The following is a 21,585-nucleotide window of genomic DNA, read 5'->3' on the forward strand; positions in this document are numbered from 1 at the left end:
TATCCTACTGTTTTGCACAGTGATCCGACTTGAAAATTACATAATTTATGTTGTCCACAAGGCCTTAACACTGCAAGGGAAAGAAATCAAGATGGCTCAAAGATCTTAAACAAACAACGTCCAGCCTCCAACACAAGACTTGCCTTGTGCCAGCAAGCTCAAAGGGAAAAATGCTGAAAATACATTAGCCACGTAGATGTTTTGTGCTTTATTATACAACAATCATCTTTATCTTCACAGCACCTGGGAGACATTTAGGTGTCTGATTCTATACTGTTTCCTACTATAAGCTTTGCATTTTTTACATGTAACAAAATTGATCAATTTTTAAGCATGACTTGCAAGAAAATAATTTTACTTGACCCACTTCACATTTGCTTCTCACCCTGTCCTCCAAAAATCTTCATATCTTTTGTCATACTGAAGATTGATTCTATTTGGGAAGATGAAGACCTAGATAAAATTAGTAAAGGACACCACAAAACTGCAACTGTGAAAACTGAACAATGGAAAACAGTAAATTTAAAAGTCTCTTTAAACCCATGCAAACATTGAGTGAAGTAACCCAGTCCCCCCTCTGAGCACATTTAGGCCTGTACGTTCCCATGTATTGTACATTTATTAAAAGTGAAGATAGACAACCTTTACAACCTGCTTAACCGGATGAGATGATTCGATGTTCACATCTCCAGAAACTTCAAATATATAACCAATGGCTACAAAGATTTCGGCTCCTACGCTTGAAACAACACTAGTCTCGAAGTGATGTCTTTTGGCATCAGATGAGATTCCTGCAACCCTCACCGCCAAGCAGGCAGACAAGGGCAAAATGCTGACGTGAAAGGGGCAGTTCATCCTTAGCGTCATGCTAGATGCTCTGCTCTCCCTGCAAGCTCTCTGCTCACGCCTTAGGAGTTTTCTTTGCCATCAAACACTGAGATCGTGCGTAACACAAAATGAGTTTGGAGGAAGAGCTGGCACATAAACCAGCCACATCCGATTTCTACCTTCTGTTATCTGACAAGATTAGAGTAACCGTGGAAATAGGTAAGAGTCCCTCCAGCAGTCTAATAATACTGCTCACGATCACTAGCGAAACTATGAAATGCTGTAGCGGAAAGGTATGCATCTGCTTTTGTTCAGTTACAAAAATCAAGGCAACAGAAGTACTAAGAAAAACCAGCTCGCTGTAGCTTAGGGGAAGGATGCTGCGCCAACAAAGCCAGGAGCACAATCCAGAATCCATATTGTGCATCCTCGACACAATACTGTTTTCTAGGTGAGGTCAGACAAATTCTGTCCTCCCCTCAGCACAGAATTCAAGTTTATAAAGCCACAGCTACCTTTGAATTAACACGTACTTTGTAAGTCAGTAGTTAACTAAAAAATGCCTTTAAACTATAAAAAAGCCTTTTTAGCTTAAATAAAAATGCCTTCAGGCTTACAGGGTTAGTCTCTACAGCTGTCATAACAGGGTTTTGTTAAACTTGGCTATGCTGTTTCTAACTGCTGGATGATGGCATGCTTAAGAAAAAGAGCCGAGGAGCTCAGTATGGCCGCACCGGCATGACCATCACAATTATCTCCTACTGCAACCTACGCGGAAATTAAGTTTCAGCAGCAGTATTTCAGCTTTTAGGTTCTTGTTTTGGTTAAATTGGAGTTGCTCCCTCAGTAGCATGGGGCAAATAATTTGTATTTTCTTGAAATAAGCTCTGTGATGAATATACACAAGAAAGGACGTAAAAGTTCACAAAGGAAGGAAAGCATTTTTCACATTTAGCATTTAATCAGGCATCTGGAGGCCTAAAGTTTTGGTAGGAAGGTTAAGGCTTGCTTCACAAGGTGGTTATTTGTATAAACCAGGCCCGATCACAAAGAGGTAGAGGTTATTCCCATCTCTTGGCAGTCCGGGCCGATCAACTGCCAGCCCAGCTCGCAGAAACAAAGTAGGTAAAAAAAAAAAAAAATAGGCTAGAGAAACTGAAATGCCTTGTTCCTGCCTCAAAATCCAGCTCAGGCTCTGCCACGTGTGCAGTAGGAGAGGACAACCTTGCTCAACAGGCAAGTGAGAGGCTGCTGAGGGAGAAGATTTTGGGAAGCCTGGAGGAAGAACATGAACCCATATCCATGTGTTTAAAGACGAATTTAAGCCTAAAAAGACCATGGCTGAACAGTCATCCCCTGCCTTTTCTGAAGCTATTTTAAGACTAAAAACTCCTGAAGGAAGTTTTTCTCCAGATTTTGAAGGGAACAGTTCAATTAACAGTTCATTGATGCTTCAACTGCACCGTAGGATATCCCCTAGGCTGAAACTATGACAACTATGAAACAAATCTATTTTGATTTTCCTCATTGTTCTACATGTTGAGCATCTAAATCCTTCGTTAAAAGCAAGCCATCGTAGAGCGGAGACTTTTCTGATTTCTGCCCTCTCTCAAGCATTTCAATTACCTTTCTACCACACCAGAAAAATCAGCAGTCCATAGAAAAGAACTACACATCTTACATTCATTCAAATAATCTGTACGTATTTCAGAAAGAAAACTGATATTGTGCTGTATCGGAATGGCACCTCTTCTAACCAGGAAAGCACGGATATGAGGAGGAAAAGAAAAATTAATCTGTTATCACCAAGAAACTTGTAACACAAGTGGTTTTTTTTTTTTTTCCCTCTTTCCAAACCAACATATTTTCAAGAGGAAAAACTGAAAGTAATGGGAACATGAAATCTATATGCAGTTCATAAAAATGGTCCTTTTATATTTTAAGTCACTGTTTGCAGTACAGATTCTCAACCCATCTATGATGCATCTTTGCAGCACTGCACTGAAGTTTTCCCCTGGGAGCATTAGCTTTGGCAACGACACCTAAAAAAAAAAAAGAGACTCTGAGATAACTCCGTAATTGGAGCATTTTCATTTTTATTCCTTTTAAAGCAGACATCAAACCATTTCTGAATTTAGTGAGGAATTTCTCCATAAAGAGCCGTTTTCCTTACCTCTAGCAAATTTAGTACTACTGAAACTCAGCAGCAGAGTTCAAAAGTCCCCTAACGCTTGTAATGGCTGCATCACCCTGTAACGCTGGCTCCAAAGTGCACCAGCTGCCGATGCTATCCAGCTCCTTACTCAAAAAGGAGGCATTACTTGTCAGTAATTGCTATTTATTTATTCAGTATCTGTATCTCAGTTATTTAGCAAATCAATTTTAGTTTAGAAATACTGCCAAATGCCTTTTATTCTTTACTCATAGCATACTATAGTATGTGAAGTTACTAGGACATTGATAACACACAACACCGTACGTAAAAGGCATGCCGTTCCGGAGCATACAGATTGGAAGTAAGCAATTAAAAATAGTTTGAGCCATTCTGTGCACCTCTGACGGCATTAGAAGCAGGATTCCCAACCTCCAGTAAAAAAAGCCATTTCCTGTAATTCAAGTTATGTTTTATTGCTTACATATTTTTCATAGATGCATATAAAATGCTGGGCAGTATTTACTAGATTGTATAAATACAAGACAGTTACATCTGATGGCTGGAAACATTTCAGACTAAAAAGACCAAACTCTGTAATACAATGCGTATCGACTTCAGAGAAGCTGAGAATACTCAGGGCTTGAAGATGTGCAACACTTTTATTCATGATAGCTGAGAGCATATAGAGAAACATTCGCGATTTGGGTCCAGTTAAACAAAGCACGAAACCTGTTGCCTTTAGAATAACGTAGAGGGTAAATATATAATGACTTATTTGCTCTAAAAGTTGCAGGCTGACCAACTGACACTTAAAGGCATTGTTTTTTTCCCCCAGAAGACCGATGACTTCATGGCAATGAAGCTGTCATTCAGCAGATATATAAAATGTAATTATCAATTTATTACGCAATGGAAAAGCCACGACTTTACCGCTGGTGCAGGCCGTGGTCGTGCTCATGGCTTCACAGACAGGCTGCGCTGGGTCTGCCTGCACAACATTCAGACCTCAAGCTGTAACACTGCGAGGCTCTGCGCTTAGGGAGCCGTGTTTCAGACCTGAACTCGTCTCCTTTTATATTAGTCAAATATGTAAAAGACATGACTTTGGTTATATATTTCACCTTACGTTTCTATGCCGTTAATGAAAAAATAAAAGCACGTAAGTAAAAAGTAATACAGCAGGAAAATGCAGTATTTTATTAAGCTCTCATTCCCCTCCCCTTTATTATTAACGATTATTAACATTGTCACCTCTGGTTTTCCTCACACACAATGCTTGGGAGTACATGAAACCCAGATGTTCCAACCAACATTCATTATTTTGACCATGCTAAATGTGCCACCATCTTCAAAGCCTTTTGCAACTTTCTTCCTTCATTTTCAAGGAAGGAATTTGCATTTTTGGCTGTCAGAAACCCTCTCTTCTGGAGTTCTCTCATTTGCCTACCACTGCTGTGGACTTGTGATTTCGTTACCTACTTTCCCTAAAGGTGCACTACCCGATTCCCATCCCTAAGCTCATCTCTGGACATCTCTACCTTCAGGTGACGTTCAGAGGCACTTCCATTACACCATGTCAAATAACTCATTCGAGAATTTTTCTTTCCAATTACCTTGTGCCACTACCAGCAAGTGGTAACCGAGCCCAGCCGTTCAACTGAACTCAAACAAAACTGTTCGTTCCCAAATGAGAGCCCAGAGCATCTTGCTGACTCCATGATAAATTATAGCAAGTAGCAGCTCACCAAGTATTACGCAAGTGAAACGAGATGGAAACAGATTTGAAAAGTAATACAAACTAACAGATTGAGTGAAGAACTGAAAACTCGTGTTTTCAGTTACAAGCAATAAATTGCAGAACCTCCACATTTTCAGCTTGCAAGTTATCATTTTGTAAAAGCCTTCTTTGAAGAGTGCTTTTCTTTTTTTTTTTTTTTTTAAATAATTTGTTTAAAGAGTACTTGAAAGCTGTCACTAGTACGCAGCCTGCGTGTTCCCGTTTCGTGTAGTTTGAAATCTGTGTGGGAATATGATCTTGTGAAGACTTGGTATGAGTTTGTCACTGCAACTTCACAGATGTTTGCTTGACTCCAGAGTATCTGAGAAGAGTATTTAAATCTCTGATGGATTTCCCCCCCCCCAATGAACTAGAAACAGGACAACCAAAGCAGACTTAGGGGGCTCACCCAGCAATGCTGCCTCCCAAAATGACCTGACCACACATTCACCTACCACGTTAGAGAGATACTCCAATCTCCAACTTTGCTTAGTGTCACTTACTAGCCTCTTTATTAACAAGCACTTCAGGGGGAAAAAAAACCAAACCAACCAACCAAAACAGAAGAGAAAAGGCAACAAGCATTTGATTTCCTTTTACTGCTGGAATAAGGCTTCCTGATGATCAAAGCCTGAACCTGCGCATCCCTAGCTAACTGCACTCTGCCTTTGGGTACACGGTATTTATTAGGCACTGCACCTCCGACGCACCTGAACTTCCAGTGTCTGACGGGATTGCACTCCTCAGCTTCCCCGCTCCTTCTGGGTGCAGTGGTCATCTCCTCTTTACATACGCTCCGTTAAGTCACATAACAGTGCTAATTTCAGTTTTCTAAGTGACTAACTCCTACTTCAAGTCACTTTTGGGAGGTCGAACATGTAAACTGGCTCCATAACCGAGAGATCCACTCCTGTACAGCCAATAACACGTAGCATAACGGTAGGATATAAAAAGGTTCGACTCTGACAATCCAAACACTGGCAAATATCTGAGTTAGAGAAAACAATGTTTAAGACCACATTATAAGCAGAATACAAAGCTTTGCCCTTCAGGTCAGGCTACGAGGAGTGTTGCGCTAACGCAGATTGTTCCAGTAATTCTTGAAGAAGATCTGCTGACAAAACCAGCATATGTGACAACAGTCCTTCATCAATGCCAATGTCCTTCTAGCATTGCGGGCACCCGGCAGTATCAGCTAGTACTCCTCAGGGCTGCACTTCTGTGATCGCTCACTCTGAACAAGGGAAAGGATTTTTCACGTACCCTGTGAAGCCCCTTGATGGACCAACTCCATTGGGGCTGGACTCCTCTCGGACCCCTCTCCGCTTTTTACACTGTAGCATGTTGTCAGCCTGTGGGACTGAGAGCCACGGAGAGCTTTTCTCGTTAGCAGAGCAAAGATTACTGGGCAGAGAAGGTAAGGCAAATTTTTGGCCAATTTTGTCTCAAATACGAGCATCATTCACTGGCAAAGATAAAGGTCTCAGCCTAAGAGCCAAATAAAACTCCGTTTCTCATCTGCTGTGGCCACAAGGCTTCATGGCAGTGACAGACTTCCCTAGATCCCCGTTCAGGAGGCATTTATGAGCGTGTCTGCACTCCCCCTTTCCTCAGGGCTACGTTTCATTTGCTGGGACTGGTTCTGCAGCATCACAGGACTTACCGGGCTACGAAGGGTCAAACTGGTTTCACAATACAGTACTGGGAAAAAACATCAAGCAGCAGATAATCTACCTTCAACACGGAGGCAATCTTTTTTTTTTTTTTTCTTTAAAGGTACTAGGCCTAGAACAATGGGCAAGCAGCCTTAAGATTGCCCAGAAAGCCACCTTTGCCGACTATCTAAATTTGCAGATTCCAGCAGCATCCAGACTGGGTTCGAAACCTGTTTGCGAGTTTTCAGGCCTCTTGCAGCCCCGCTCATTTCTAGCCGCTTCCTTCCCTGCAGGTATCAGCCTACACTGAACACTTCCAGAACTCCCTTACACTTTCTCTTCTTACACCCACCTCCCTGCTACTTTTTATGTTTTTCTCTGTCTGTGTCAGCAGCTTGCAGACGAACTCCTAGAGGCTCTGCAAGGAAAACCAGGATATAGTTCAGCACGCTCACAGCGTAGTTCGCATAGATAACTTTATTGCTGAGTTGAAAGTTGTTCAGAGAGTAGGTAGGGACTTAAGTGGCTCCAGCTGGCTGGTAATAAAAAAATTACACTTAAGATTTAAGATGGTAAACATAGGATCACGATGCAAGATCACTTCCAACTCTACCGTGCTCGAGCAGTTGCAGAAAAGACCTGCAGTCGCAAAGAGAAGTGAAAATGTCACACCAGGAACAGCTCTAAAATAGGTTGGGAAGGGAGGAGAAGGTCCACGTAACTGAACGACGGCGGCAGCAAAATTAAGCATCTCAACACAGAAAAACATCAGCCTGCAGCTGAGAGCTGCAACAGCCAGAGCAGCCATACGGTTCATCTGCAGTAGTTGCTCAACGTCTTTGCCATTTAACTGTTTATCAAAGTAGGACACCAGATAAAGAATACTCAGAGTAAGATTCAGGACACCAAGCTCCATAAAATAAACTTTAGAAAATGCATTTATTGACTGAGAGTCCAACTGGGATCCATTTATAAAATGGAGGTAATTTTACAAAGCTCCTCAACTTTCAGCATCACTGTGACGACCAGCTACCTGAAGAACCCCCTGTGCAATGAATGAAGGTGCTGATTACCAGGCAACATGCAGACACTAGTGCTGTGACTTTAAGGTTTTGCTGAGCTTTCCCAACATCTAGAGCTACACCTCCTTTTCCGTATCTTGGACAACTACGCCAAGTTCTATTACACTTTTTTTTTTATTCAGATTATAAACCCAAATCAACTTGAATATACTTCGTGACATGACGTATCAATTTCAAACAGTCTTCCGTGACCATCTCCAAGGCATTAAATACTTAACTCCTGTCAGGCATTCATATGGGCTAACTTAAAGAAATAGTCTTTTGAACGTAAAAAAAAAAAAAAAAAAATTGTGACAATTGATTTAACAAACTTGCTTCTCTCTCTTCATTAAGACTCTCCTAGATGGATGCAACTGAGCATTAAGTAATCCTCAGCACTTCCATACCCCAAAATCACCCCCTAAGAGAAACGATTTAAGTGAACTTTAGCCTGTTCTTCAAGTATTTTGCACTGGCCCCAGATCCACTGCAATCACTGATTCCTTCCCTTTTCACCTGCTCTCTATAAAAAACCCCACAGTGATATCCTATGGAGTCAGGAAAATTTACAGTCCCCCAAAGAATTGTTAGTCTTGGGTACAAAGCCAGTTTTGGAAACTTTTTCCTTGCTCCCCATCAGCCCAGTCTTGTTCACCTACCGAAAACGGAGGGAATCTTCTCTTGATTTTGCAAGCTTTGTAAGATTAGTTGTAAGAGACAGGCTGGCAAGTAATATTTAGCACTGGAACTGAGTCTACTTAAAACATTTTCAGAAGAGCCTATGTAAAGTGCTGATAATCACCAGTTTGATCAACCACAGACCACCTTCCTACTTTTGTAATACACAACTTTAAAAAAAATAGATACCGTACGTCTCTTGACACCGACAGACAGATTCTGTAACCGTGTTCAGAAATTTAAATCAGAAGTTTTTACACTTGTTGCCTAAACACTACCCCAACTTAGACCATTTTAGAATCTAGTAATAATTTTATTTAAAAAAAACCCCTTTATAACTCTTTAAGGTTGGTGCCAAACTTGGCATTGGTACCAATGGCTTGCCAAAGCTGTATTACCCCATTATCTCTCTGAACAAAAAAGCAACAGCAGAGAAGTACAGCTTTCAGGATGCTAAGTCAAGGACATTTAAACAGCTACTCTTAATATTCCGCTGTAAGACAAATAGAGCAAAACTGTCCTTAGTGTACAGAAAGCTACATTAATCTTTCATGGTATTGAAAATAAGTCACGAACATAAAAGCAGCAAGAGAAAGAGTCGGACTAACTGTAATTATTTTCCCCCGGTCTTTCCCTCTCCCTCCCTTCCAAGTTCTCCACGGATACAGAAACCGGTGTATGCCGTGTGAGAGTGTAAATCAAATCATACCTCTAAAATGGATTTGAATTTATGTACAGCAGTTACCGTTCACGAATGTTACACAGTCCCTGCAATTACATTCTTTGTAAGGTAGGTCTTCGCTTTTCTCTACTGAATCTTCTGATGGAGAAACAGAAAGGAGGGGTGGAATCAAGGAGTAAGGAATGATCAGTCATTAAAATTTCTGGGAAATCGAGTAGTAAACCTCGGGGAAGTTTTCTATGAAGTTCCAGAAATAATTGGTGGCAACGTGTATATATTGCAATTTTATTTCATTCGCTCAAACAAAACGTTAGCATGTAAGAAATTTAAAATGACACAATATGATAAAAATAGCAGAGAATGAACCGAGAAACTAAAAAGAAGGTAAACCTAAATGCATGAAAAGTCAACATTCATTAGTGATCATCTTCAGTCTTTGATTGACACTTGATGCTCGATAACTTTTTAAAACAATGAACTGGAAATCATTATGACTATCTGAAGAGACTTCAGCACCAGCACTAAGATTTTTACATTCAGTTGGTTTGCAGTTGACTTGGTAGCCACTTGTCTATAGTACAGGTTTATCACAGGTCAGATCACAGTGTTGAGGAAAGCAACGCCTTCCTGGCATTAGAAAGGATCCCTTAAACTGCCCTCAGCTCAAGACATCCATTGTACAAAAGCACAGAACCACCACAATATGGTTTTTAAAGAACTTAGTTACCGGTAAGCAAAATAATCTTAGCTTCTGCAGTTCATTTTCAATACTGAAATCTCTGGAAACGGCGCAACTGTCAGTAGGACAGGAAATGTCTACAGTAATCTTTAATTCAATCCGATTTTCTGGAAAGAACCAATTCGGCAGTTTGGGATTACAGAAAGTATGTGTGTAGAAGCAGCACAAAAGACGACATCCGTTCCTTTTTCTTTTAAACAGAAATCATGTTAATTGTAGACCAAGGCACAAAACGTTTAGTGCATAAGCCAGTTCCTTGCACAATCTAGTAGTTCATCCTTTAATTTTGGACCACTTGTACCCATTCACGCTATTCCACTATGCTACTCCTGAACTCTCCTAGAAACAAATCAAACATGATTTCTGACAAGGGTAAACTTCCTTAATGCTCAAAAAGTCCGTGTAAAACAAAAAGTTACAGCAACAAAGATGAAAATGCCTCCTCTTGTTTTGAGAAAAACAGTACCTGACAAGCTTACTACGGATTTTTTTTTTAATGCCTTCAATAAATGCATGCAGAAAAATGTTTTTGTTTTTCTTTTTTCTTTTTAAAAAATGATTAATAAATGGAGTTAGGCAATATTTCCACTGTAGTCTTCTCTTAGAATTTGAACCTATAGAAACAGGAAAAGTTTGAATTGGAGAAAAATTTCCCATTGAAGCCTTTCCAAAGCTGTAAGCACTGTTTTGCTTTGGTGTTCAGCACTTAAGACAGTATGTAATTGAAAGCATTTGTCCTACGAATGGAGCTGCATATACTTTTAAGCTGAAACATTAACGTCTCCAGAAGTTGTAAGTAAACTTTTCTTTTGGATCAGCACAGATCCCAAAGCAAACATGGCACTGTTACGGCTCAGAAAAATCGACAGTGCAAAGGAAAAGGGAAGATTTTGATCCATATTCTTTGTCCAAAGCACTACAGATCCAATTCACAGAATTTCTATTCCACTGAACTGTACCACATTAAAAAAAATAATTAAAAAAAATATAATTTACAAGCATAAAAACCTGAAAACCTTGGGAAACAGAAAGGTATCATCTCCCCTAAAAATGATTCTCAAATTGTTGACCAAAACCAATGGCATACCATTGCTGTTTTTCAGGGTTTGGGTTGTGTGGAGCTGTGGGGGTTTTTGCTGGTTTTGAGTTTTTTGGAAGGAGCGTGGCAGATAAATTCGGAGGAGAAGGCGACATTTACTGTGACCTGGTGCTCCGTCGTTCTAAGGTAACTAACTGCTGTCCTGTTTCATTAAACAATCAAAAAAGGAGTCTCAGAAAAGAGTGAAGCAGAGGGTCATGGTAAAAAGGTGAAGGACAATGCACTTACGCAGGGGCATCCTCAGTAATTCAGATGCCTACGTGTTTGTTCTCCTACTGAGAAATGAGTTAGGTTCACATGGGAGTTTCAGAACCGTTATGGAAGTATTACTGAATTTCAAATAGAAAACTGAAAAAGAGATACAAAAGGATTAAGTACCTGGTTCCATTAACATGGTTACTGATAAAAGTCACGTTTTCCTCATTATTACACATGCATGTAAGATGAAGAAAAAGTGTAGAAAGTAATAAAAATGTGTCACCTTCCCCCTCCCTCATCCCGCATCTTTCTGGGCATAAATTAAGCCTTACAAATGAAAAGGCTACTCTGTGACATGCAATTTTTCTTTTAATTAAAAAGCTGGCTGTGTTGTGTTACATTACAAAAATGTCCACATGCATAAATCTAAAAAAAGCCCCAAAATCTACTGTAAATCTACAACATACTAATGATTTACATTTGACTGCTGATTCGCATTATGTAGAAGTCTTAGATTTGGTAAAGCATCGTAACAATGTAGGAAGGCATCTACATCTTTAAACTCTGGACTGTATTTGCTTTTTTTATTTTCCTATAAAATTGCATGAAGGCTAACTAGAGAGGCTTCCTATCATAAAATTCCAAAATCTTGATATGTCATCACTGTCTAGGTCATTCACTTACAAATATTGCCCTTTAAAAGCACGCGTTTCTAATCGTTTCATGTTTTGTGAACTGAACTTCTACATGTCTGATCTTTTAAATTATTCATGGAAATATCAGATACGATAGGAAGACAAACCTGAGATACATTTGAAGTACAACAGTATAACTTGCTAACTCCTTCATTAATAAAGAAAACCTCTCTGAAAAGCCTTCCCGAGCTTTTCCCTGTTTTTTGTCTTAACAACAAATTCTGAAACGTGTGCAATTTTATCTTGACATGAGTAGACTTCAAAGCACTGTGATCTTGTCTGATAGGTGTAGGAATTTCTGCATAATCATTACAGTAACTTTAAGAGTCTTTTCCACCCTGCTGTAAAGGTCAGAAAAAAGCTGCAAACTAGGAGGGGAATAGCATATCACCAGAGTGATGTGTCTGAAGCTTTTCAGAATAGGTCGTTTCTCCCTCCTTCCAAGTGTCTGTCTGTCTGTCTCCGTTTTCTTCTAACAGCTCACGAAACGTAGTCAGTTTTATACCAAGTTAAAGAGTCACATCGGCTTAGTACTAGTCTTTCTATGCAGTATTCGACTTGCTGAGTTCCTGCCTGATAGCTAGAGAGAAAAAGAGAGAGAGAGAAAAGTTAACAAATCAAATAGTCAAAGTCAAGGCAGAAAGCCAGAACACACAACTGATCCCTTAAAGAAGGCTCACCCTGCTCTAACAGTCTTAGAACATGAATAACCTATATGTAAGATGGCTTCATGTGGCTTCAGACAAGTGTCATTCTCAACCAGGCAATACCCTTTTTCCTCCTGTAAAATTTTTGTTAACATCTTATTTTTCAGTTCTGCATCTCCAGGAAGTCTATGACCTTACCTGACGACAATCACTACCACTGGGATTATCAAGGAGTATATGCGTGGGCTCATTTATTTAATTTTTGTTTGTTTGTTTTAAGAGCAGCCTCAGGGCCCTCCCTTGTTTGCATCATACTGTTCTAAAAGGCTGCGGTACATAGCACAGTCAAAATATAGGGGAAAGCACTGCATCCTCCATAGCCCAAAACCAGCCAGCTCTTTCTATGACATCAGTTGATGACATCTGATATTTTACCAGCAGTGGTCAGTTTAATACGACTTTTTTTTTTTTCTTTTTCCTTCCCCCCCACTTTATTGTGGTATTTTCCACAAAGCAAAAAAAATGCACACCAAGGTAGTAAATCACACACAGAGTTTTATTTACTTCTCGACTGGTGGACCTTTACGATTATGCTTTCTCACTGATTTCCCTTAACTACGGAAGACTACTTCTTCTAGTAGTAGATAGGAAAATATCTTCTGTTAAAATAAAAATGAAAATTGTGAGAATTCTTTTCTTTGACTCTTATGTTACAGACCAAAGAGGAGAAGACTGAAAGCTGGAAGCACAATCCTAGTCTGAATATTACCAGTTTTGAAATATGCACCTCAGCAGCTCTGGATTATTTAAAAATAACCCACCTACCACCACATGATACTAAGGATAACTGCAAATCACTCAAATACAGCATCCCTCCAACCACTTTTAAAAGAAGTTACTTGGTGTCAATGTTCTATTAAAATAAAACACACAGGAGAGAAAACATTGAAGCACATCAATCAAAACAGGTCTGGCACAAATGAAAGTATGCTACCAGACTAAGAACAAAGCTACTTTTACCAATATATCATTTTCGGGCTAGAAACACATTATATTTACATTGTTGTGCACCTGTAGCTACTTACTCTAAGACTGAACAGCAGCAGCAGCAAACAGATTGATACCTACCATCAATTAGCTCTTCCTTTAATTTCGTTAACTCCTTCCTCATTTCATCTAAAATGTCCTATGGTGTGAGAGCATAAATAATAGATTAGTTTTACAACATGAACAGATTAGGTTTCCCACCTGTAATTTTCTGGAGAGAAATCTGAAATTCTTCCAACCTTTAATCAACCTTTAACCCTTCTGAAATGCATAACCCACCCTTTAGCTTCCAAGTTAATCCCCAAAATCTAAAGCATCCCTAAAACATTCTTACTGCAGGTACAATGAAAAAAAAAAACCTTCTGTAGAAGTCCTACAAATTGATTCCTGTAGAACTTATGAGAGGAGAAGGGACATAATGAAGATAGAATATTGTATTAATGTAATTGCTAAAGAAAAGAGTTAAAAAAAATACTTGGCACATCCCTTTAAAATAAGAAAGCTTTGCTACAGATGAAATGTGATGTGGAATGCAAAAAAAGTAGCTAACTAAAAACCACAAGCCAAGGAAAAAAAAAAAAAAGGAAGATCAAGTTATCAAAGTATTCCCAGTCGCCAAGCGGAATGTGAGGGAATGAACATGACAGAGTGAAGTGCCACCCCCTGCTTGCTGTTTTCTCCATCCTTTCGTCTAAGTGATGTTAACTGATGATTTGGTGACAATGTTTTTACAAGCAGAGTGGGGGGTAGCGTCTGCTTCTGCAGAGGAGACTGTCACCTCCTGGCCAAATCTGTCGTCAGCAGGAAACTAATCCAGAAGATTTCAGCTGTTTCTTTTTCAGCTTTGGGATTAGCATGCTGTTCGCAACTGAGCGTGCAATTACTCTAGCATACTCTAGACTTGCTGAGTCCTTTATGAGCTGTTGGTGGGAGACACATGCGTGGACACACCTTCCCTGCCTGAAGTCATTCTTGGCATAAAAGCGCATACCAAAGCTGCAGAGGTCGGTCTCCCAGTTTGCCAAGTCTTAGACAAGGAGCATGGCCACCAGTTGCTGGGAAGGGCAGTGGCAAGTAAGAGCTTGCCATGTGTCCAGTAGAAAGAGTGTGGGACAATTTTGCCTCCAGAGAAAAGAATCTTAACAGAGGCAGCGAGAGTCAGCGTGCCGGGAACTTGGAAGAGCTGTGCTTTATGGGATGATAGGATCCCCATCCTCTGTGCCTTCAACTCAAAAGAACCACACAGAACAAAAAGAAAGCGCCCCAGAAAACAAAAGAAAACAGAAGAAAAGAAAAAGCAGTCAGACTGCTATCAGCAGCAGTATTTCATGGAAGCTGTAGCAAGAGTACCACAAATCCTCTTGAGATGACAGAACAGGAGTACCCCTTGAACTAGATTCTAGAACCACCCCACATATGCTCCAGAACCACCCACTGGTCCAAAGCACAATCTAGAACCTGCTCTAGAACTGCCCACCAATCCAATAACTCAATCTAGAACCAACCACGGCACCAGAACCCCCTCTAGAACTTATCACTGAGCTGGAAACCCAATCTAGAACTTATCACTGAGCTGGAGCCTACTCTAGAACCAACCACCAAGCTAGAAACCTGCTCCAGAACCTCCCTTCCCACTTGGGGACCAGCCCATTGATCCAAACGCCACTTGAGGAACATCCTTCACCTCCAACTCCACAATTCACACCCCTCTAAAAACCACTGCCGCCAACACCATCACCATGGCTCTACAAACAACCACCCCCCGAACCCACCAAGTCTGGAACCCACCCGCTGCACAACCAACCACTGCTCTACAGACTCCTGAGTGTAGAGCCCCCTGGCAACAGCAAGCACATCACTCCCCTTTTCAAGGACAGGGATCCAACTTCAGCAGAGCCTTGCCTGCAAAAGGGGCAGATCACACCCACAATACAGTGTGCTCATAGTCTCTGCCAGAAAAGTAACTAGCATCATCTCAACATGCTCCCCGAGAAAAGGAGCTTCCACCAGCTCAGCATGGACAAATGTGGCCAAAAAATAGTAACAAGACCTCAAACATGACTCCCCGTACCACACAACTCAGATGGGCACTGAGAAAGTACAGTACTGCTTTTGCCGAAGCATCACGCAGCAAGCCACCAGCAGGCCAGCTATCCCCATCATACCACCCCTCTTCGAGACTGCCACCTACACCAGAGACACCATGCTGAAATGCTGCTCACCCACAGGAATCAGGCTTCCCTGCTGCACGTTGGCCTCGCAGTTGTCAAAGACTCTAAAGATTACTAGATGCACCACGAAGCACAACAGGGCAAAAAGACACAGTAGGATTCTTGCACATGGACAACTCCAAACACCTTACACAAGTCTACTCAGGTCAGCATCAGCCCAATGCCTCAGGCAACAACTGCTCTCAAAAGGACATCTGCACTGAAAGCACCTACCAGCGGCAGCAAAGATGATCATCCTAGGGCCTCCTCAGCAATGGGGGACTTCTCAGTAGTCAGAGGAACACAAATACCTTACACTCACTTGCTCCTCTGGGGGCTCCTGTTCTTAGGAATGTGGAACATTTGCTCAGTCTACAGATCACTAATGCTCTTAACTGATAGCTCCTGTCACAGGAGATCCCTTGCCGAGCCTCTGGTTGCACAGGTTTGTCTGTTTGGCAAGTGTACTTGACAAAGGCCTGTCACCTAACCAAACATTTTCCAAAGCATCCCATAACGTCTTTTCCTCATCTAACAGCAGGCGGCTGCTGCCTTCTTCCCACAAGACTCTCCTCTGCTCTTAGCCAGGATAGCCACACAAATGGTGGTATCACTGGATGCTCTTTCACCACCAATGCCCATGGGTGCTCACATCTAATATTAAAACATGGTGATACTTGTTCTGCTAGAACTGCTCTGAGGGCTTGTTGTTTGTTTGCTTGCTTGTTTGGGTAGAGAGAAGAGAAGGAAAGGTTTTCCAGGCAAACCAGTTTCCCAGTTCCATCCATAGTATCAACACCATCTTGTGTGTGCTGTCTAATGCAAAAGCAGGAACAAGCATCTGTGAGAAAGTAATGGGGCTGTGTAAGCCGCCATCCTACAGTTACAGCTCCTAAGAAACACGTCTGGGGAAAAATAACAACTAATAATTACTAAATCATTATTTAAGTTTGGAACTAGTTAACAAAACAGTTAAAAACTGGTATTGGACAGCTACAAGTCCTTATACCCAAGTTTTCTATTCAAAACATTATATACGTACCTGCTTCAATCTGTCATAATCTAGACCTTCTGACTGTACTCCATTGGCACTGGGTTGCCCCGTTGGTGTAGATTTTGGTCTGCAGTACAAAAACACATCCATGAATTACTGGTCACTCATTATTACAGGATACATAGGACTTCCCCATCAAACTTGCTAATATTCATCTATTGCAAACATAGTAAAGAATCAGAACGAAGAAAAAACATTGGGAGTGGGAGGGTGGGAAAATCAGGCAGACCCAAAATACCACACAGAATAGAAAGCAACAACCAAGAACATTTTCCACACACTGGAAATATTAATTACCATAAGAATAAGTTATTAGTTCAAAACAAGAACTTTTCAAGTAGCAGACAGATTTCACCGTCAGTGGTTTCTGATGTTTTCATAATGGGCATGAAAAGCTGAACACCTTCAAATGTCAAATACCTTCCCTCCTCCCTTTTCAACTGCGTACTCATTTCAAAAGAGGCCCTCTCAAAGAAACACTCCCACTAATGACTACATGTTGATGCTGTAACTCTATGAATTACAGGTGGAATCACCCTGGCAGATTTTCAACATTTGACAGGACATGGCTGAGCAACCTTATCTAACTCCCTTTCAACCTAAATTATTCCATCAATTGCTTTCTAAAGCTACTGAAAGCAAATACTGTAACAGCAGCAAGATTTATAAGGTAATACTTGAGAGGAAGTTCCAGTGTTTTGGACTAGGTCATGTTCAATGTTTGCTTACGTAATACTCTCAAGACATCGAAAACTTGCTTACCAAGATCATCTTGCATTTTTAACACACATTCCAGAGGAAGCAGTTTTTCTACCTTCTCACCTCTCTTCTCTGATCCCCTCTGTTTATACAAGGTGTAACTCACTCGTGTACTTACTATGCTTCCACAGGGCCTTGCATACCTACAGCTATGAGCGGAGACAGAACCTAGATGCTAACAGCAGGAATACAGAAACGGTTCTCCAAAGCAGGGATGGAGGGATGGGTGGTGTGGGACAAAGAGGGAGGAATGTTCTGCTGTTCTTAATTACTTTTTACATCTTGGCTAACATTCTCTCTCCATTACACTATAAAATGTTAAGCCAAAAAGAAGCTGTTGATAAAATTGCTGACAGTTCATGTCAAGAGGTTTCCCCAATGTTTAGAATTATCACAGTACGCTAACATTAAGGAAGGGCAGGGTATTAGTAGACTAAACTGGGTCCTATTTCATTGTCCTTGTATGTGGCATCACTGAACAAAAAAGCCTGGCCTAAACTCAGTGTCTCACTTCAAAATTCTTGCATAGGAGGAATTCATGAAACACTGCATTTTTCTGGATTCGTTACCTGAAGGTGCAGCCTTATTTATTACAATGGAAGGTGGCCAGGAACAAAAAAAGACAAACCAGCAGGAATGGCACAGTTCTGCGCTTTATATTCTCTCAAACACACAGTATAAAACTAACTTTTTCCAGAATAAAGCAGAATGTGAGGGACAAGCAGTATATCCATTGCTTTAGTTCTTCCGTTTATTTATGTATTTTTAATTTAGCCAACACAAAAAAAGTTTTGTTCGCACTCAGAAGAAAAAGAATAGTAAACCTATATATATTTCTTTGTTTTTACAAAATCACTACCTTCAGCTTTCATGCCTCTTCCCTTACAAGACAGCAGTTCATCCATGAAGAAACTGTCTGATTACACTGTCTTTTTCAGTACGAGCTGAATGGCCCTCATACTGGATTGTCTTGATGACTTTTATAACCTGACAGGACTATTTTCTTATTTGGTAACTGAAGGAAAACACTCAAAATGCGACTCCCAACAGAAAAGAGCTACTACAGAAACTTTCTCAGGTTTGTGCTTTTACCTCTTGCAGGTTCCCAGTGTGAAAAATGTTAAGAACGAACATGGGACACAAGTGTTGCCTATTTTTCCTCCCCCTAACCTGTAATAGGGCACACCTGTGTCACTGAAAAGCCTGGCACATTCAAAAAAATTCATGAAAACCTTCACACACATTCATAGCTACCGAGTAATTCTGGTGACAGAAAATTTTAAATTGGTACACCCGAGCCCATTCATCTTTTCGAAAGGCAATAACTCCAGTGTAGGTGGTAGAAAGCTCTCGACAATTTTTTTAGTGCTTCGTGGTTATTTCTGTGCACTGACAAGTTAGTTATGTCAAGCCTAGTGGCACCCATTTAGGAAAAAACTGCCGGCAGTTAACCACACAAAGCAGAGTGGTGGCAGGAACATTCTGCGTTGTTATACCAGCTCGGTTCTTCACTTGGGATCACAATACTCAATTGCTACAGCTGTTTAGACATTAGGTCTACAGCTGTTTAAATGTAGGTTCCAAGAGAGAAATTGCTAACATTATTATTGCTTGAAACACACCAAAATGAAATACATGATCCACTGAGTAAAACAGCAGATGAAATATTCAATAACTTGATAGTGGAAGAAGCTGGAAAATAGAATTCACCTTGCAACCACCAGGAAATCTACAGTGTGTGCTAATGCTATGAAGACAAACCACAGTTTAGGATCTTTTACAAAACTCTTTAGGTATCGACAGTGTTTAGTTCATTATGAAAGAATTCCTTGCTCAAAAATATTCATCAAGATGAGATCTTTGGCAATTGCTGCTGCATCACGTATCTGATATTTAAAGTGGTACTTGCAGTTTACACCTCAAACTGTGAACACGAACTTACTCCAAGCAGAATAGCATGAGTTTTTCAGATTCTCCATCTATAGTTTCTGATCATTTCCATTGACTGTCGCTTTGTTCCCGTGCGCTATGGCATTACAGCATTTACCCAACATGACTGAAAAAAGAATCAGTGTCCTCTCAAATGCAATTCCTGGCAATTGATAACAGGCACCTACTACCTGCCTTAATGGAAGAACCCAAACAAGAATATACTTTAATATTTTAATAAAATGTCTTATGTCTTTAATATTTTAACGAGATGACTTTAAAGAAGAGCTCTCCACAGACTGCTTCGTGTTTCTTTTGCTTCAGATCTTTAGAATAAAAAGACAGCTCTACCAATCATACGCTATATACTCCTGCTATCTGTCAAAAATCTCAAAAGGAAAGCCTCTTTATAAACTCTACCACTCAGTATTAAGAATGTATTCCATTTTTGCTTTCTGAAATGCAAGACATTCTTCATTCAAATATGAAAGACCGTAATTTGTCAACTACATAATTTCTAATCTCAGGCAAATCTAGCTGTCTTCCCCGAAAATTATCCTATTTTTCTTTCTTCAACTTGCTCAGAAGAAAGATTAATGGTGAATGCAGTTGCCATTAAGAGAAACATTAACTATTGAAATTTAGTGAATAAAACATCCCAACTATTCGATCCTAAGATGGCTGAAGAGCTCTCCCGTGTGGTTTTTCATAGCATTGCTTAACAGGACAGTGAGGCCACCTTGATAGTCCCTAAAACACCTTAAATCAAGCATGCAAGATAAAGATTTTATTCATGCCAACATGCAGAATACACCACCCAAGATAAGTAGCTAAAAGGGGAACTTTTCATACAAAAGATTAGGTAGTCACCACAATGAGTGCCTTCATGAAAAACAAAACTGGAATTGACTCAGTAATTCTGAGGGGCTCTAACACATTTACCTGTGGGAAGCTCTTAAAAGCTGAAGGCTTTCAATGTCAGTATTTTATGACTACCACTACAGAGTGTGAAACTGAGACTACAGCTTAAAATACACATGATGTTAATTCTAACTTGTGAATATGTTCCCAACAGAAACATTAATTTATGTTTAACAAGTCCTTTTTTTTTTTTCCCTTTCCGATGTTTAAGTCAGGCAAAATCTATTTGTTATCTTTACTTCATTTGCAAAAAGCAGATGTGAAAACTCACCTAGAAAATTAATTGCTATTCCTGTGTATCTAAACTTACATTTTTGAAAATCTGCTTCTCAAGACACTGCAAATGGTTCACTAAATCCTTGCATATCCAACAGGAATTTGTACCTTTGCAGGTGGTGACTACCAGAAAAACCAGTATTTAGTATGAATTCATAGCTAGTTCTTAAGCCATGTCAATTTGCCTTTGACACCATCTGCTTTTAACCAGTACAAAAATGGGCTCAACTGAACAAACAAAATGTCAAGAGGAACCCGGTGGTGCGTGTGGTGATTACCAATCCATGTAGAAAAAGTCCAACCCTGAACTGATCAAAATGGTTATTACAAAGTCTCAAATGCCAACAGGATGATACCTGTTTAATGAATCATAGAACCTGTTTTCAGAAGCAAGCAGATTTTTCCATGGAGATTCCCGTCTACAAAGGGGAGAAACACTACCTTAACAAGCTATAATAGGTCTTAATCTTGTTCAGTTTTAGCACCTTGAATACCATGGAGTTTCACTAGTAGTGTTCCAAGAGTTCTATTTGAATGTTTCAGAAAATACTAAAAGCACATAGCTTAAGTCTTTTCAAAGTCTGCTACAAAAAAACAGGCCTGATTTTAAACAGGACACTAGTTATTTTAAAATACTTAGAACATTAATTCTGAATAACAACTCCTTCATTGTCTACCTGTTTGGAAGCTCTAAAGAGAAAATTTTGCTTACTTGCCAGTTTCTTAGGTATGCTTTGTTTAATCCCCATAAATGACTCATATCCTCTCTGTAGAGGTCAGAAGCAGGTTCGCAAGCCTTACCAGGTGAAAGATAACCCCTTTTGGCAAACACAGTATTAGCGTTTCAAATAGCAGCACCCTTTGACTAACTCACTCAAAGAAAGTTACTTTAACTTGGCAACTGTTGAGAATTAAGAAAAATGCAAGGATATTCAAGAGAGACTTCTACTAATACCTTTTCTTTCTCGGTCCATGAAACATTCCTCATCCTGGCAGGGTAAACTGTCAACACTGACTAGAAAACTGTACCAGCACTCTTAAAATATATGCTATGGCACCTTCCAGCAGGTTATGACAGCACTAGAAAATAATACTGACATTCGATAAACATGGAATTCTTATTTTGGAAGTACTTTTAGAGTATACACCCAGTGAGGTTCTCAACAAGCTGAATT

The 21,585-nt window shown here is 40.1% G+C and overlaps 1 protein-coding gene across 7 annotated transcripts in view; it reads right to left on the minus strand.

The window, feature by feature from the left end:
* Positions 1-9,107: 9,107 nt before the first annotated feature.
* Positions 9,108-21,585, minus strand: part of ENAH (ENAH actin regulator) — a 102,828-nt gene continuing 90,350 nt past the window's right edge. For 4 of the 7 annotated variants that reach the window (XM_076334655.1, XM_076334659.1, XM_076334661.1 and 1 more), the window contains 4 exons: positions 20,767-20,829; positions 16,514-16,592; positions 13,343-13,400; positions 9,108-12,147 (listed from right to left, as the gene is read on the minus strand). In XM_076334655.1, the coding sequence (XP_076190770.1) occupies positions 12,110-12,147; positions 13,343-13,400; positions 16,514-16,592; positions 20,767-20,829 (238 nt within the window). In that variant the 3' untranslated portion in view covers positions 9,108-12,109. The remainder of the gene's footprint in view (positions 12,148-13,342; positions 13,401-16,513; positions 16,593-20,766; positions 20,830-21,585) is intronic. The other 3 variants (XM_076334657.1, XM_076334660.1, XM_076334662.1) reach the window with 1 other exon arrangement.

This window comes from Aptenodytes patagonicus, chromosome 3 (genome assembly GCF_965638725.1).
Source record: "Aptenodytes patagonicus chromosome 3, bAptPat1.pri.cur, whole genome shotgun sequence".
NCBI classification, from domain to species: Eukaryota; Metazoa; Chordata; class Aves; order Sphenisciformes; family Spheniscidae; genus Aptenodytes; species Aptenodytes patagonicus.